Here is a 15625-nt window from a genome sequence, read left to right as displayed (position 1 = left end):
GTAACAGTCCTGGGTATGAGCGGTAACAGTCCTGGGTAACAGTCCTGGGTACGAGCGGTAACGGTCCTGGGTACGAGCGGTAACGGTCCTGGGTACGAGCGGTAACAGTCCTGGGTAACAGTCCTGGGTACGAGCGGTAACGGTCCTGGCTAACAGTCCTGGGTACGAGCGGTAACGGTCCTGGGTACGAGCGGTAACGGTCCTGGGTACGAGCGGTAACGGTCCTGGGTACGAGCGGTAACGGTCCTGGGTAACAGTCCTGGGTACGAGCGGTAACAGTCCTGGGTACGAGCGGTAACAGTCCTGGGTACGAGCGGTAACGGTCCTGGGTACGAGCGGTAACAGTTCTGGGTACGAGCGGTAACAGTCCTGGGTACGAGCGGTAACAGTTCTGGGTACGAGCGGTAACAGTCCTGGGTAAGAGCGGTAATGGTCCTGGGTACGAGCGGTAACAGTCCTGGGTAACAGTCCTGGGTACGAGCGGTAACGGTCCTGGGTACGAGCGGTAACGGTCCTGGGTACGAGCGGTAGCGGTCCTGGGTACGAGCGGTAACAGTCCTGGGTACGAGCGGTAACAGTCCTGGGTACGAGCGGTAACAGTCCTGGGTACGAGCGGTAACAGTCCTGGGTGTCTTCACTGTAAAGGGGTTACGGTGAATTTGACAGTATCTCACAGGCAGCTCAGTGGAAAGTAAAATTCTATATTTCATATTACAGTATACAAACTGTAAAATAAATACGGTATTAAAGCAAGTACTGTGTAATGAAGTAAATGCAGCCGCAATCAGAATGAGTGAATGTGACGAAATTCATTGTATTTCACAGTATTGTACTGTAATTATAAGGGAAATGGTGCAAGCAGATTGGCTGACAGGTACAGTGTTTACACGTGACGGTATACTAAATGAATATTTGGTGTTTTATATCACCTGCACTTCTAAAAGGCCTTAACAAAGGCTTCCAAGCTGGCAGACCAAAAGGACATGGTAAAACAACCATTTAGCATTCCAGACTTACTGCCACTACAATCTGTCCCCGATGCAGTTTAAATTGATATGTCAATAGGCCAGCAACAACAATCCCATACGCCAACTAGTGGTCAAAATGTTTTTTTTTGGGTGCTCCAAAGATTCGATACGGTACTGTATTCTGTAGGATAGAATTACAGTACCATTCGAAATACAGCAGTTATTTCCCCGCCCACAACATTTTCCCACAATGCAGCATAATTTACAGTATTTTACTGTTGATTATACCCAAATTACCATATACATTCATTTTCCATTACAGTGCTGTTAACACAACACACACACAACCCATAACAGTCCTGCGTGGCCTGTTAATACAACACACACACACACACACACACACACCCTATAAAAGTCCTGGGTGTCCTGGGTCAGGAGACAATCAGTGTGAGATCCCAGACTGGAGAGAAACAAACCTTTCTGGAGAACTTGTCGAAGATGTTGCAGCCGTGGGTGTTCAGAATGGCTATGGCTTGGGCAAAGTGGTGTCGCTGTGGAAACAAACACGGGTTACTATGGGGTAGGAGGTTGAAGGCTGGCCACTAGGTGTCACTATAGTCCCATCTGTGTGTGTGTGTCTTCTTACCTCCATCACAGAGCCCTCTGAGCTGTAGAGGGCAGCTAGGACAGATTGCTGTAGAGGAATAAGACAGAACACGTTGTTCCATAGATAGACCTGCTCTCTATGCTGCTGTAATAACTGAAGTGTACTACCCATGTCTAACCACAGTCTTTCCCTGAGTTTTCCTACTGTGTGTTTGACCGGTGCTATACCTGCGTGTGTGTGTGTGTTTGAGGGGTCTTACCAAAGCTGCGCCTTCATGTATGTGTGCATTTGAGAGTGTGTGTGTGTGTTGTGTTAGCAGGACACCCAATAATGTTATAGGTTGTGTGTGTGTGTGTGTGTGTGTGTGTGTGTGTGTGTGTGTGAGGTGTCTTACCAAAGCTGTGCCTTCATGTATGCATTTGAGTGTGTGTGTGTGTTAACAGGACACCCAAGACTTTTACAGGTTGTGTGTGTGTGAGGTGTCTGTTTGTGAGGTGTGTGAGGTGTCTTACCGAGGCCACTTGAAAGGAGTTGTTAGTCCCACGGTGGTCCAGGTCATGACACATACAGGAGACAAAGAGAGCAAAGATCTCTATATTCCTACAGACAGGGATGGAGGGAGGGGCAGGAGGTTAGACTGTAGGGTGCAGGGGTGTAAAGTGTAGTGTGTATGGTTATAGGGTGTATGTAGATTATACGATAAAGGGTGCCAGGGTTTCTACTAGCTCGAGGTAGTCGGCCTTTCAGAGCAGGTAGGGTGTTTTGTGTAGGGTTAGGGTATAGGGTAGATGGTGTAGTATATAGGGTTAGGGTATAGGGTAGATGGTGTCGTATATAGGGTTAGGGTATAGGGTAGATAGTGTGGTATATAGGGTTAGGGTATAGGGTAGATAGTGTGGTATATAGAGTTAGGGTAGATGGTGTAGTATATAGGGTTAGGGTATAGGGTAGATGGTGTAGTATATAGGGTTAGGGTATAGGGTAGATGGTGTAGTATATAGGGTAGATGGTGTAGTATATAGGGTTAGGGTATAGGGTAGATAGTGTGGTATATAGAGTTAGGGTAGATGGTGTAGTATATAGGGTTAGGGAATAGGGTAGATGGTGTAGTATATAGGGTTAGGGTATAGGGTAGATGGTGTAGTATATAGGGTTAGGGTATAGGGTAGATGGTGTAGTATATAGGGTTAGGGTAGATAGTGTAGTATATAGGGTTAGGGTATAGGGTAGATGGTGTAGTATATAGGGTTAGGGTATAGGGTAGATAGTGGGGTATATAGAGTTAGGGTAGATGGTGTAGTATATAGGGTTAGGGAATAGGGTAGATGGTGTAGTATATAGGGTTAGGGTATAGGTAGATGGTATAGTATATAGGGTAGATGGTGTAGTATATAGGGTTAGGGTATAGGGTAGATAGTGTAGTATATAGGGTATAGGGTAGATAGTGTGGTATAAAGAGTTAGGGTAGATGGTGTGGTATATAGGGTAAGGGTATAGGGTAGATGGTGTAGTATATAGGGTTAGGGTATAGGGTAGATAGTGGGGTATATAGGGTTATGGTATAGGGTAGATGGTGTAGTATATAGGGTAGATGGTGTAGTATATAGGGTTAGGGTATAGGGTAGATAGTGTGGTATATAGGGTTAGGGTAGATGGTGTAGTATATAGGGTAGATGGTGTAGTATATAGGGTTAGGGAATAGGGTAGATGGTGTAGTATATAGGGTTAGGGAATAGGGTAGATAGTGTGGTATATAGAGTTAGGGTAGATGGTGTAGTATATAGGGTTAGGGAATAGGGTAGATAGTGTAGTATATAGGGTTAGGGTATAGGGTAGATAGTGTAGTATATAGGGTTAGGGTATAGGGTAGATAGTGTGGTAGATGGTGTAGTATATAGGGTTAGGGTATAGGGTAGATGGTGTAGTATATAGGGTTGGGGTATAGGGTAGATGGTGTAGTATATAGGGTTAGGGTATAGGGTAGATGGTGTGGTATATAGGGTTAGGGTATAGGGTAGATGGTGTAGTATATAGGGTTAGGGTATAGGGTAGATGGTGTAGTATATAGGGTTAGGTTAGATAGTGTAGTATATAGGGTTAGGGTATAGGGTAGATTGTGTAGTATATAGGGTTAGGGTATAGGGTAGATGGTGTAGTATATAGGGTTATGGTATAGGGTAGATTGTGTAGTATATAGGGTTAGGGTATAGGGTAGATGGTGTGGTATATAGGGTTAGGGTATAGGGTAGATGGTGTAGTATATAGGGTTAGGGTATAGGGTAGATGGTGTAGTATATAGGGTTAGGTTAGATAGTGTAGTATATAGGGTTAGGGTAGATAGTGTAGTATATAGGGATAGGGTATAGGGTAGATAGTGTGGTATGTCTACTTACTCCAGGTAGTTGGCCAGGCCCAGGTTCTTGTAGAGGAGATAACAGAAGTGAGAGACCGAGAACGCGTGAGTCCAGTTGTGATAGGGAGGATCTCTGTAACCCTTCTTCACCATCAGACAGAACCTGCAACCAATGACAATCGCACAATCTATCACCACTTCTTCAACATAGCAACATCAAGAGAGAGAAAGAGGTAGAGAGAGAGGTAGAGAGAGAGAGGTAGAGAGAGAGAGGTAGAGAGAGAGAGGTAGAGAGAGAGATAGGTAGAGAGAGAGAGCGGTAGAGAGAGAGAGCGGTAGAGAGAGAGAGAGCGGTAGAGAGAGAGAGAGCGGTAGAGAGAGAGAGAGCGGTAGAGAGAGAGAGAGCGGTAGAGAGAGAGAGAGAGGTAGAGAGAGAGAGAGGTAGAGAGAGAGAGAGGTAGAGAGAGAGAGAGGGAGGTAGAGAGAGAGGTAGAGAGAGAGAGGTAGAGAGAGAGAGGTAGAGAGAGAGGTAGAGGTAGAGAGAGGTAGAGAGAGGTAGAGAGAGGTAGAGAGAGGTAGAGAGAGGTAGAGGTAGAGAGAGGTAGAGGTAGAGAGAGGTAGAGGTAGAGAGAGAGTGAGGTAGAGAGAGAGTGAGGTAGAGAGAGAGTGAGGTAGAGAGAGAGTGAGGTAGAGAGAGAGTGAGGTAGAGAGAGAGTGAGGTAGAGAGAGAGTGAGGTAGAGAGAGAGTGAGGTAGAGAGAGAGTGAGGTAGAGAGAGAGTGAGGTAGAGAGAGAGTGAGGTAGAGAGAGAGTGAGGTAGAGAGAGAGGTAGAGAGAGAGAGGTAGAGGTAGAGAGTGAGGTAGAGGTAGAGAGTGAGGTAGAGGTAGAGAGTGAGGTAGAGAGAGAGTGAGGTAGAGAGAGAGTGAGGTAGAGAGAGAGAGGTAGAGAGAGAGAGGTAGAGAGAGAGAGGTAGAGAGAGAGGTAGAGAGAGAGAGAGAGCGGTAGAGAGAGAGAGAGCGGTAGAGAGAGAGAGAGCGGTAGAGAGAGAGAGAGAGGTAGAGAGAGAGAGAGGTAGAGAGAGAGGTAGAGAGAGGTAGAGGTAGAGAGAGGTAGAGGTAGAGAGAGGTAGAGAGAGAGTGAGGTAGAGAGAGAGTGAGGTAGAGAGAGAGTGAGGTAGAGAGAGAGTGAGGTAGAGAGAGAGAGGTAGAGAGAGAGAGGTAGAGAGAGAGAGGTAGAGAGAGAGAGGTAGAGAGAGAGAGGTAGAGAGAGAGAGGTAGAGAGAGAGAGGTAGAGAGAGAGAGGTATAGGTAGAGAGAGGTAGAGAGAGAGAGAGAGGTAGAGAGAGAGTGAGGTAGAGAGTGAGGTAGAGGTAGAGAGAGAGAGAGATAGAGAGGTAGCGAGAGAGAGGTAGAGAGAGAGAGGTAGAGAGAGAGAGGTAGAGAGAGAGAGGTAGAGAGAGAGAGGTAGAGAGAGGTAGAGAGAGAGAGAGCGGTAGAGAGAGAGAGAGAGGTAGAGAGAGAGAGGTATAGGTAGAGAGAGAGTGAGGTAGAGAGAGAGTGAGGTAGAGAGAGAGTGAGGTAGAGAGAGAGTGAGGTAGAGAGAGAGAGGTAGAGAGAGAGAGGTAGAGAGAGAGAGGTAGAGAGAGAGAGGTAGAGAGAGAGAGGTAGAGAGAGAGAGGTAGAGAGAGAGAGGTAGAGAGAGAGAGGTAGAGAGAGAGAGGTATAGGTAGAGAGAGAGAGAGAGGTAGAGAGAGAGTGAGGTAGAGAGTGAGGTAGAGAGTGAGATAGAGAGGTAGCGAGAGAGAGGTAGCGAGAGAGAGGTAGCGAGAGAGAGGTAGCGAGAGAGAGGTAGAGAGAGAGAGGTAGAGAGAGAGAGGTAGAGAGAGAGAGGTAGAGAGAGAGAGGTAGAGAGAGAGAGGTAGAGAGAGAGAGGTAGCGAGAGAGAGGTAGAGAGAGAGAGAGGTAGAGAGAGGTAGAGAGAGAGAGAGGTAGAGAGAGAGGTAGAGAGGTAGAGGTAGAGAGAGGTAGAGGTAGAGAGAGAGAGAGGTAGAGAGAGAGAGAGGTAGAGGTAGAGAGAGAGAGAGGTAGAGGTAGAGGTAGAGAGAGAGAGAAAGAGGTAGAGAGAGAGAGAAAGAGGTAGAGAGAGAGGTAGAGAGAGAGGTAGAGAGAGAGAGAGGTAGAGAGGTAGAGAGAGAGAGAGAGAGAGAGGTAGAGAGAGAGAAAGAGGTAGAGAGGTAGAGAGAGAGAGGTCGAGAGAGGTAGAGAGGTAGGTAGAGGTAGAGAGGTAGGTAGAGGTAGAGAGGTAGGTAGAGGTAGAGAGGTAGGTAGAGGTAGAGAGGTGTAGAGAGAGAGGTGTAGAGAGAGAGGTGTAGAGAGAGAGGTGTAGAGAGAGAGGTGTAGAGAGAGAGAGAGAGAGATTCTAGGTGAAATTCCACAGTGTGCCATCACAGCAGCAAGATTTGTGACCTGTTGCCACAAGAAAAGGGTAACCAGTGAAGAACAAACACCATTGTAAATACAACCCATATTTTTGCTTATTTATTTTCCCTTGTGTGCTTTAACTATTTGTACATTGTTACAACACTGTATATATATATAATATGACATTTGTAATGTCTTTATTGTTTTTAAACTTCTGTATGTGTAATGTTTACTGTTCATTTTTATTGTTTATTTCACTTTTGTATAATATCTACCTCACTTGCTTTGGCAATGTTAACGTTTCCCATGCCAATAAAGCCCCTTGAATTGAATTGAGAGAGAGATATATACCTGGCCAGAGTGTGGAGGTCAATCTTATAGGTGTTGATAAAGCCCATGTCCTCAAACATACTCAGGATACCCTGGAGAGACAGGAGAGATAGATATTAGACGCAGGAGAGATAGATATTAGACGCAGGAGAGATAGATATTATACACAGGAGAGATAGATATTAGACACAGGAGAGATAGATATTAGACGCAGGAGAGATAGATATTATACACAGGAGAGATAGATATTAGACGCAGTACAGCAGTCTGGCTGAATACTCATGAATACTCCCCATATTTACTCTTAGTGGTCAAAACTGTGAGGGGCTGCAGGTAGCCTAGTAGTTAGAGCGTTGGGCCAAAAACCGAAAGGTTGCTGGATGGAATTCCCGAGCTGACAAGGTAAAAATCTGTCATTCTGCCCCTGATTAAGGCAGTTAACCCACTGTTCCCCGGGCGCCGTGGATGTCGATGAAGGCAAACCCGCACCTCTCTGATTCAGAGGGGTTGGGTTAAATGTGGAAGACACATTTCAGTTGAATACATTGTTGACTGACTAGGTTTTCCCTTTGTTCCAAGGAAGATTGTTGGATGTGCACATAGAGATGGAAAGAGGTCTTATCTTTGTGTCTGTAACCATTATGGGATCTGTGACAGCATCGGTGTACCTTTTTGAGGCTACCTCCATTTTAAAGTAGTCTATTTTCTTCTTCTTTTATGTCTAAAAGAAGTGTAAAGATCCAAATTGGTGATTTACCGCCACCTGTAGTGTTGAAATGCTGAACAAAATAATGTGTCATTGATTTGTTGTGGCCACTAGATGGTGCTAGTTAAGCCATTTACAAACCTACTTGAAGAAGAAGTGAATTTTCTGATTGCCCCCAACACATAGGAATCCCCGCCCAGTTGACAACTTTATAATAGTAGAAGCCCTCAATGGCGAAGTCCATGAGTCCTCTATCGATCCATTAATCCTGCACATTGTAAATATGGTACTGGAACTGACCCTGGGAAGGCCACCATTTTCCATCAAGATAGAACTGCCAAAGGGGGAGGAGTAGCAATCTACTGCAGAAGATAGCCTGCAAAGTTCTGTCATACTTTCCAGGTCTATGCCCAAACTGTTTGAGCTTCTAATTTTAAAAATGAATGTCTCCAGAAATAAGTATCTCACTGTTGCCGCCTGTTATAGACCCCCCTCAGCTCCCAGCTGTGCCCTAGACACCACATGTGAATTGATTTCCCCCCATATATCTAGATGCCCTCAATCTCACACAAATTATGACTGCCCCCGACCAGCACAAAAACATTCTGTGGCGTACTGCACAAGCATCGAATAGTCGCCACGATATGCAACTTTTCAGGGAAGTCAGGAACCAATACACACAGTAAGTTAGGAAAGCAAAGGCTAGCTTTTTCAAACAGAAATTTGCATCCTGCAGCACTAATTCCAAAAAGTTTTGGGACACTGTAAAGTCCATGGAGAATAAGAGCACCTCCTCCCAGCTGCCCACTGCACTGAGGCTAGGTAACACGGTCATCACCGATAAATCCATGATAATCGAGAATTTCAATAAGCATTTCTCTACGGCTGGCCATGCTTTCCTCCTGGCTACCCCAACCCCAGCCAACAGCTCTGCACCCCCCGCAGCTACTTGCCCAAGCCTCCCCAGCTTCTCCTTCACCCAAATACAGATAGCAGATGTTCTGAAAGAGCTGCAAAACCTGGACCTGTACATATCAGCTGGGCTAGACAATCTGGACCCTCTCTTTCTAAAATTATCCACCACCATTGTTGCAACCCCTATTACTAGTCTGTTCAACCTCTCTTTCGTATCGTCTGAGATTCCTAAAGATTGGAAAACTGCCGCGGTCATCCCCCTCTTCAAAGGGGGTGACACTCTAGACCCAAACTTTTACAGACCTATATCCATCCTGCCATGCCTTTCCAAAATCTTCAAAAGCCAAGTTAACAAACAGATCAGTGAACATTTCGAATCCCACCATACCTTCTCCGCTGTGCAATCCAGTTTCCTGGTCACGGGTGCACCTCAGCCATGCTCAAGGTACTAAACGATATCATAACCGCCATCGATAAAAGACAGTACTGTGCAGCCGTCTTCATCAACCTAGCCAAGGCTTTCGACTCTGTCAATCATCGTAATCTTATCGGCAGTCTCAACAGACTTGACTGCCTCGCCTGGTTCACCAACTACTTCTCAGATAGTGTGTCAAATTGGAGGGCCTGTTGTCCGGACCTCTGGCAGTCTCTATGGGGGTGCCTCAGGGTTCAATTCTCGGGCCGACCCTTTTCTCTGTATATATATCAAAGATGTCGCTCTTGCTGCGGTTGATTCCTTGATCCACTTCTACGCAGACGACACCATTCTGTATACCTCTGGCCCTTCTTTGGACACTGTGTTAACAAACCTCCAGACAAGCTTCAATGCCATACAACACTCCTTCAGTGGCCTCCAACTGCTCCTAAATGCAAGTAAAACTAAATGCATGCTCTTCAACCGATCGCTGCCCGCACCTGACTGCCTGACTAGCATCACTACTCTGGAAGGTTCTGACTTAGAATATGTGGACAACTACAAATACTTAGGTGTCTGGCTAGCCTGTAAACTCTCCTTCCAGACTCACATTAAGCATCTCCAATCCAAAATTAAATCTAGACTCTGCTTCCTATTTCACAACACTCACGTTGACAAACATACCCTCGTAAAACTGACCATCCTACCGATCCTCAACTTCGGCGATGTCTTTTACAAAATAGCCTCCAACACTCTACTCAGCAAACTGGATGCAGTCTATCACAGTGCCATCCGTTTTGTCACCAAAGCCCCATATACCACCCACCACTGTGACCTGTATGCTCTCGTTGGCTGGCCCTCACTTCATATTCGTCACCAGACTTATTGGCTCCAGGTCATCTATAAGTCTTTGCTAGGTAAAGCTCCGCCTTATCTTAGCTCACTGGTCACCATAGCAGCACCCACCCGTAGCACACGTTTCAGCAGGTATATCTCACTGGTCACCCCCAAAGCCAATTCCACATTTGGCCGCCTTTCCTTCCAGGTCTCTGCTGCCAATGACTGGAACAAATTTAGCAAAAATCGCTGAAGTTGGAGACATATCTCCCTCACTAACTTTAAGCAGCAGCTATCTGAGCAGCTCATCGATCTCTGCAGCTGTACGTAGCCCATCTGTAAATAGCCCATCCAACTACCTACTAACTACTGTGTTGTTGTTTTTGTCGCACTGCTTTGCTTTATCTTGGCCAAGTCACAGTTGTAAATGAGAACTTGTTCTCAACTGGCCTACCTGGTTAAATAAAAGAGAAATAAAAATATATAGTGTGTTTATTTTATCATGACCTTCTTTCTTATTTTTATATCTATTGTGTTTTTCATCTACCTTGTTAATTTTAGGACTACATTGTTATTGGTTACTGCATTGTTGAATCTGAAATTGAAACTATACATCTCTATGGAAACTATACATCTCTATGGATACTATACATCTCTATGGATACTATACATCTCTATGGATACTATACATCTTTATGGATACTATACATCTCTATGGATACTATACATCTTTATGGATACTATACATCTCTATGGATACTATACATCTCTATGGATACTATACATCTCTATGGATACTATACATCTCTATGGATACTATACATCTCTATGGATACTATACATCTTTATGGATACTATACATCTCTATGGATACTATACATCTTTATGGATACTATACATCTCTATGGATACTATACATCTCTATGGATACTATACATCTCTATGGATACTATACATCTCTATGGATACTATACATCTCTATGGAAACCATACATCTCTATGGAAACCATACATCTCTATGGATACTATACATATCTATGGAAACTATACATATCTATGGATACTATACATCTCTATGGATACTATACATCTTTATGGATACTATACATCTCTATGGATACTATACATTTCTATGGATACTATACATATCTATGGATACTATACATCTCTATGGATACTATACATCTCTATGGATACTATACATCTCTATGGAAACTATACATCTCTATGGATACTATACATCTCTATGGATACTATACATCTCTATGGATACTATACATATCTATGGAAACTATTCATATCTATGGATACTATACATCTCTATGGAAACTATACATCTCTATGGATACTATACATCTCTATGGATAATATACATCTCTATGGAAACTATACATCTCTATGGATACTATACCTCTCTATGGATACTACACATCTCTATGGATACTATACATCTCTATGGATACTATACATCTCTATGGATACTATACATCTCTATGGAAACTATACATATCTATGGAAACTATACATCTCTATGGATACTATACCTCTCTATGGATACTATACCTCTCTATGGATACTATACCTCTCTATGGAAACTATACATCTCTATGGATACTATACATCTCTATGGATACTATACATCTCTATGGATACTATACATCTCTATGGATACTATACATATCTATGGATACTACACATCTCTATGGATACTATACATATCTATGGATACTATACATCTCTATGGATACTATACATCTCTATGGATACTATACATCTCTATGGATACTATACATCTCTATGGAAACTATACATATCTATGGAAACTATACATCTCTATGGATACTATACATCTCTATGGATATTATACCTCTCTATGGATACTATACATCTCTATGGATACTATACATCTCTATGGATATTATACCTCTCTATGGATACTATACATCTCTATGGATGATACATCTCTATGGATACTATACATCTCTATGGATGATACATCTCTATGGATACTATACATCTCTATGGATACTATACATCTCTATGGATACTATACATCTCTATGGATACTATACATCTCTATGGATACTATACCTCTCTATGGATACTATACCTCTCTATGGATACATCTCTATGGATACTATACATCTCTATGGATACTATACATCTCTATGGAAACTATACATATCTATGGAAACTATACATATCTATGGAAACTATACATCTCTATGGATACTATACATCTCTATGGATACTATACATCTCTATGGATACCTCTCTATGGATACTATACCTCTCTATGGATACTATACCTCTCTATGGATACCTCTCTGTGGATACTATACATCTCTATGGATACTATACATCTCTATGGAAACTATACATATCTATGGAAACTATACATATCTATGGAAACTATACATCTCTATGGATACTATACATCACTATGGAAACTATACATCTCTATGGATACTATACCTCTCTATGGATACTATACCTCTCTATGGAAACTATACATCTCTATGGATACTATACATCTCTATGGATACTATACATATCTATGGATACTACACATCTCTATGGATACTATACATCTCTATGGATACTATACATCTCTATGGATACTATACATCTCTATGGATACTATACATCTCTATGGATACTATACATCTCTATGGAAACTATACATATCTATGGAAACTATACATCTCTATGGATACTATACATCTCTATGGATATTATACCTCTCTATGGATACTATACATCTCCATGGATACTATACATCTCTATGGATACTATACATCTCTATGGATGATACATCTCTATGGATACTATACATCTCTATGGATGATACATCTCTATGGATACTATACATCTCTATGGATACTATACATCTCTATGGATACTATACATCTCTATGGATACTATACATCTCTATGGATACTATACCTCTCTATGGATACATCTCTATGGATACTATACATCTCTATGGATACTATACATCTCTATGGATACTATACATATCTATGGATACTATACATCTCTATGGATACTATACATCTCTATGGATACTATACATCTCTATGGATACCATACATATCTATGGATACTATACATCTCTATGGATACTATACATCTCTATGGAAACTATACATCTCTATGGATACTATACCTCTCTATGGAAACTATACATCTCTATGGATACTATACATCTCTATGGATATTATACCTCTCTATGGATACTATACTTTACCTCTCTATGGATACTATACATCTCTATGGATACTATACATATCTATGGATACTATACATCTCTATGGATGATACATCTCTATGGATACTATACATCTCTATGGATGATACATCTCTATGGATACTATACATCTCTATGGATACTATACATCTCTATGGATACTATACATCTCTATGGATACTATACATCTCTATGGATACTATACCTCTCTATGGATACCTCTCTATGGATACTATACCTCTCTATGGATACTATACCTCTCTATGGATACCTCTCTGTGGATACTATACATCTCTATGGATACTATACCTCTCTATGGATACTTTACATCTCTATGGATACTATACATCTCTATGGATACTACACATCTCTATGGATATTGTACCTCTCTATGGATACATCTCTATGGATACATCTCTATGGATACTACACATCTCTGTGGATACTATACATCTCTATGGATACTATACCTCTCTATGGATACTTTACATCTCTATGGATACTATACATCTCTATGGATACTACACATCTCTATGGATATTGTACCTCTCTATGGATACATCTCTATGGATACATCTCTATGGATACTACACATCTCTATGGATATTGTACCTCTCTATGGATACTATACATCTATGGATGATACATCTCTATGGATCCGTTACATCTCTATGGATACTGTACATCTATATGGATACTATACATCTCTATGGATACTTTACATCTATATGGATACTACACATCTCTATGGATACTATACATATCTATGCATACTTTACATCTCTATGGATACTATACATATCTATGCATACTTTACCTCTCTATGGATACTATACATCTCTATGGATGATACATCTCAATGGATGCTATACATCTCTATGGATACTATACATCTCTATGGATACTTTAGCTCTCTATGGATACCTCTCTATGGATACTATACCTCTCTATGGATACTATACCTCTCTATGGATACCTCTCTGTGGATACTATACATCTCTATGGATACTATACCTCTCTATGGATACTTTACATCTCTATGGATACTATACATCTCTATGGATACTTTACCTCTCTATGGATACTATACATCTCTATGGATACTTTACCTCTCTATGGATACTATACATCTCTATGGATGATACATCTCTATGGATACTATACATCTCTATGGATGATACATCTCTATGGATACTATACATCTCTATGGATACTATACATCTCTATGGATGATACATCTCTATGGATACTATACATCTCTATGGATGATACATCTCTATGGATACATCTCTATGGATACTATACATCTCTATGGATACTATACATCTCTATGGATACTATACATATCTATGGATACTATACATCTCTATGGATACTATACATCTCTATGGATACTATACATCTCTATGGATACCATACATATCTATGGATACTATACATCTCTATGGATACTATACATCTCTATGGAAACTATACATCTCTATGGATACTATACCTCTCTATGGAAACTATACATCTCTATGGATACTATACATCTCTATGGATACTATACATATCTATGGATACTATACATCTCTATGGATACTATACCTCTCTATGGAAACTATACATCTCTATGGATACTATACATCTCTATGGATACTATACATATCTATGGATACTATACATCTCTATGGATACTATACATCTCTATGGATACTATACATATCTATGGATACTATACATATCTATGGATACTATACATCTCTATGGATACTATACATCTCTATGGATACTATACATCTCTATGGATACTATACATCTCTATGGAAAATATACATCTCTATGGATACTATACATCTCTATGGATATTATACCTCTCTATGGATACTATACATCTCTATGGATACTATACATCTCTATGGATATTATACCTCTCTATGGATACTATACATCTCTATGGATACTATACATCTCTATGGATATTATACCTCTCTATGGATACTTTACTTTACCTCTCTATGGATACTATACCTCTCTATGGATACTATACATCTCTATGGATACTATACATCTCTATGGATACTATACATATCTATGGATACTATACATCTCTATGGATGATACATCTCTATGGATACTATACATCTCTATGGATGATACATCTCTATGGATACTATACATCTCTATGGATACTATACATCTCTATGGATACTATACATCTCTATGGATACTATACCTCTCTATGGATACATCTCTATGGATACTATACATCTCTATGGATACTATACATCTCTATGGATACTATACATATCTATGGATACTATACATCTCTATGGATACTATACATCTCTATGGATACTATACATCTCTATGGATACCATACATATCTATGGATACTATACATCTCTATGGATACTATACATCTCTATGGAAACTATACATCTCTATGGATACTATACCTCTCTATGGAAACTATACATCTCTATGGATACTATACATCTCTATGGATATTATACCTCTCTATGGATACTATACTTTACCTCTCTATGGATACTATACATCTCTATGGATACTATACCTCTCTATGGATACTATACATCTCTATGGATGATACATCTCTATGGATACTATACATCTCTATGGATGATACATCTCTATGGATACTATACATCTCTATGGATACTATACATCTCTATGGATACTATACATCTCTATGGATACTATACATCTCTATGGATACTATACATCTCTATGGATACTATACCTCTCTATGGATACCTCTCTATGGATACTATACCTCTCTATGGATACCTCTCTGTGGATACTATACATCTCTATGGAT

At 41.0% G+C, this 15625-nt stretch overlaps 1 protein-coding gene across 4 annotated transcripts in view; it reads right to left on the bottom strand.

The window, feature by feature from the left end:
* LOC110503405 (cGMP-dependent 3',5'-cyclic phosphodiesterase) overlaps nt 1-15625 on the bottom strand; it is a 233189-nt gene that overhangs the window by 8210 nt on the left and 209354 nt on the right. For all 4 annotated transcript variants that reach the window (XM_036962131.1, XM_036962133.1, XM_036962132.1 and 1 more), the window contains exons 21-25: nt 6700-6770; nt 3969-4091; nt 2088-2175; nt 1615-1662; nt 1445-1519 (exon numbers count right to left, since the gene is read on the bottom strand). In XM_036962131.1, coding sequence (XP_036818026.1) covers nt 1445-1519; nt 1615-1662; nt 2088-2175; nt 3969-4091; nt 6700-6770 — 405 coding nt within the window. The remainder of the gene's footprint in view (nt 1-1444; nt 1520-1614; nt 1663-2087; nt 2176-3968; nt 4092-6699; nt 6771-15625) is intronic.

This window comes from Oncorhynchus mykiss, chromosome 24 (genome assembly GCF_013265735.2).
Source record: "Oncorhynchus mykiss isolate Arlee chromosome 24, USDA_OmykA_1.1, whole genome shotgun sequence".
NCBI classification, from domain to species: Eukaryota; Metazoa; Chordata; class Actinopteri; order Salmoniformes; family Salmonidae; genus Oncorhynchus; species Oncorhynchus mykiss.
This window is presented reverse-complemented; position numbering and strand designations above follow the sequence as displayed.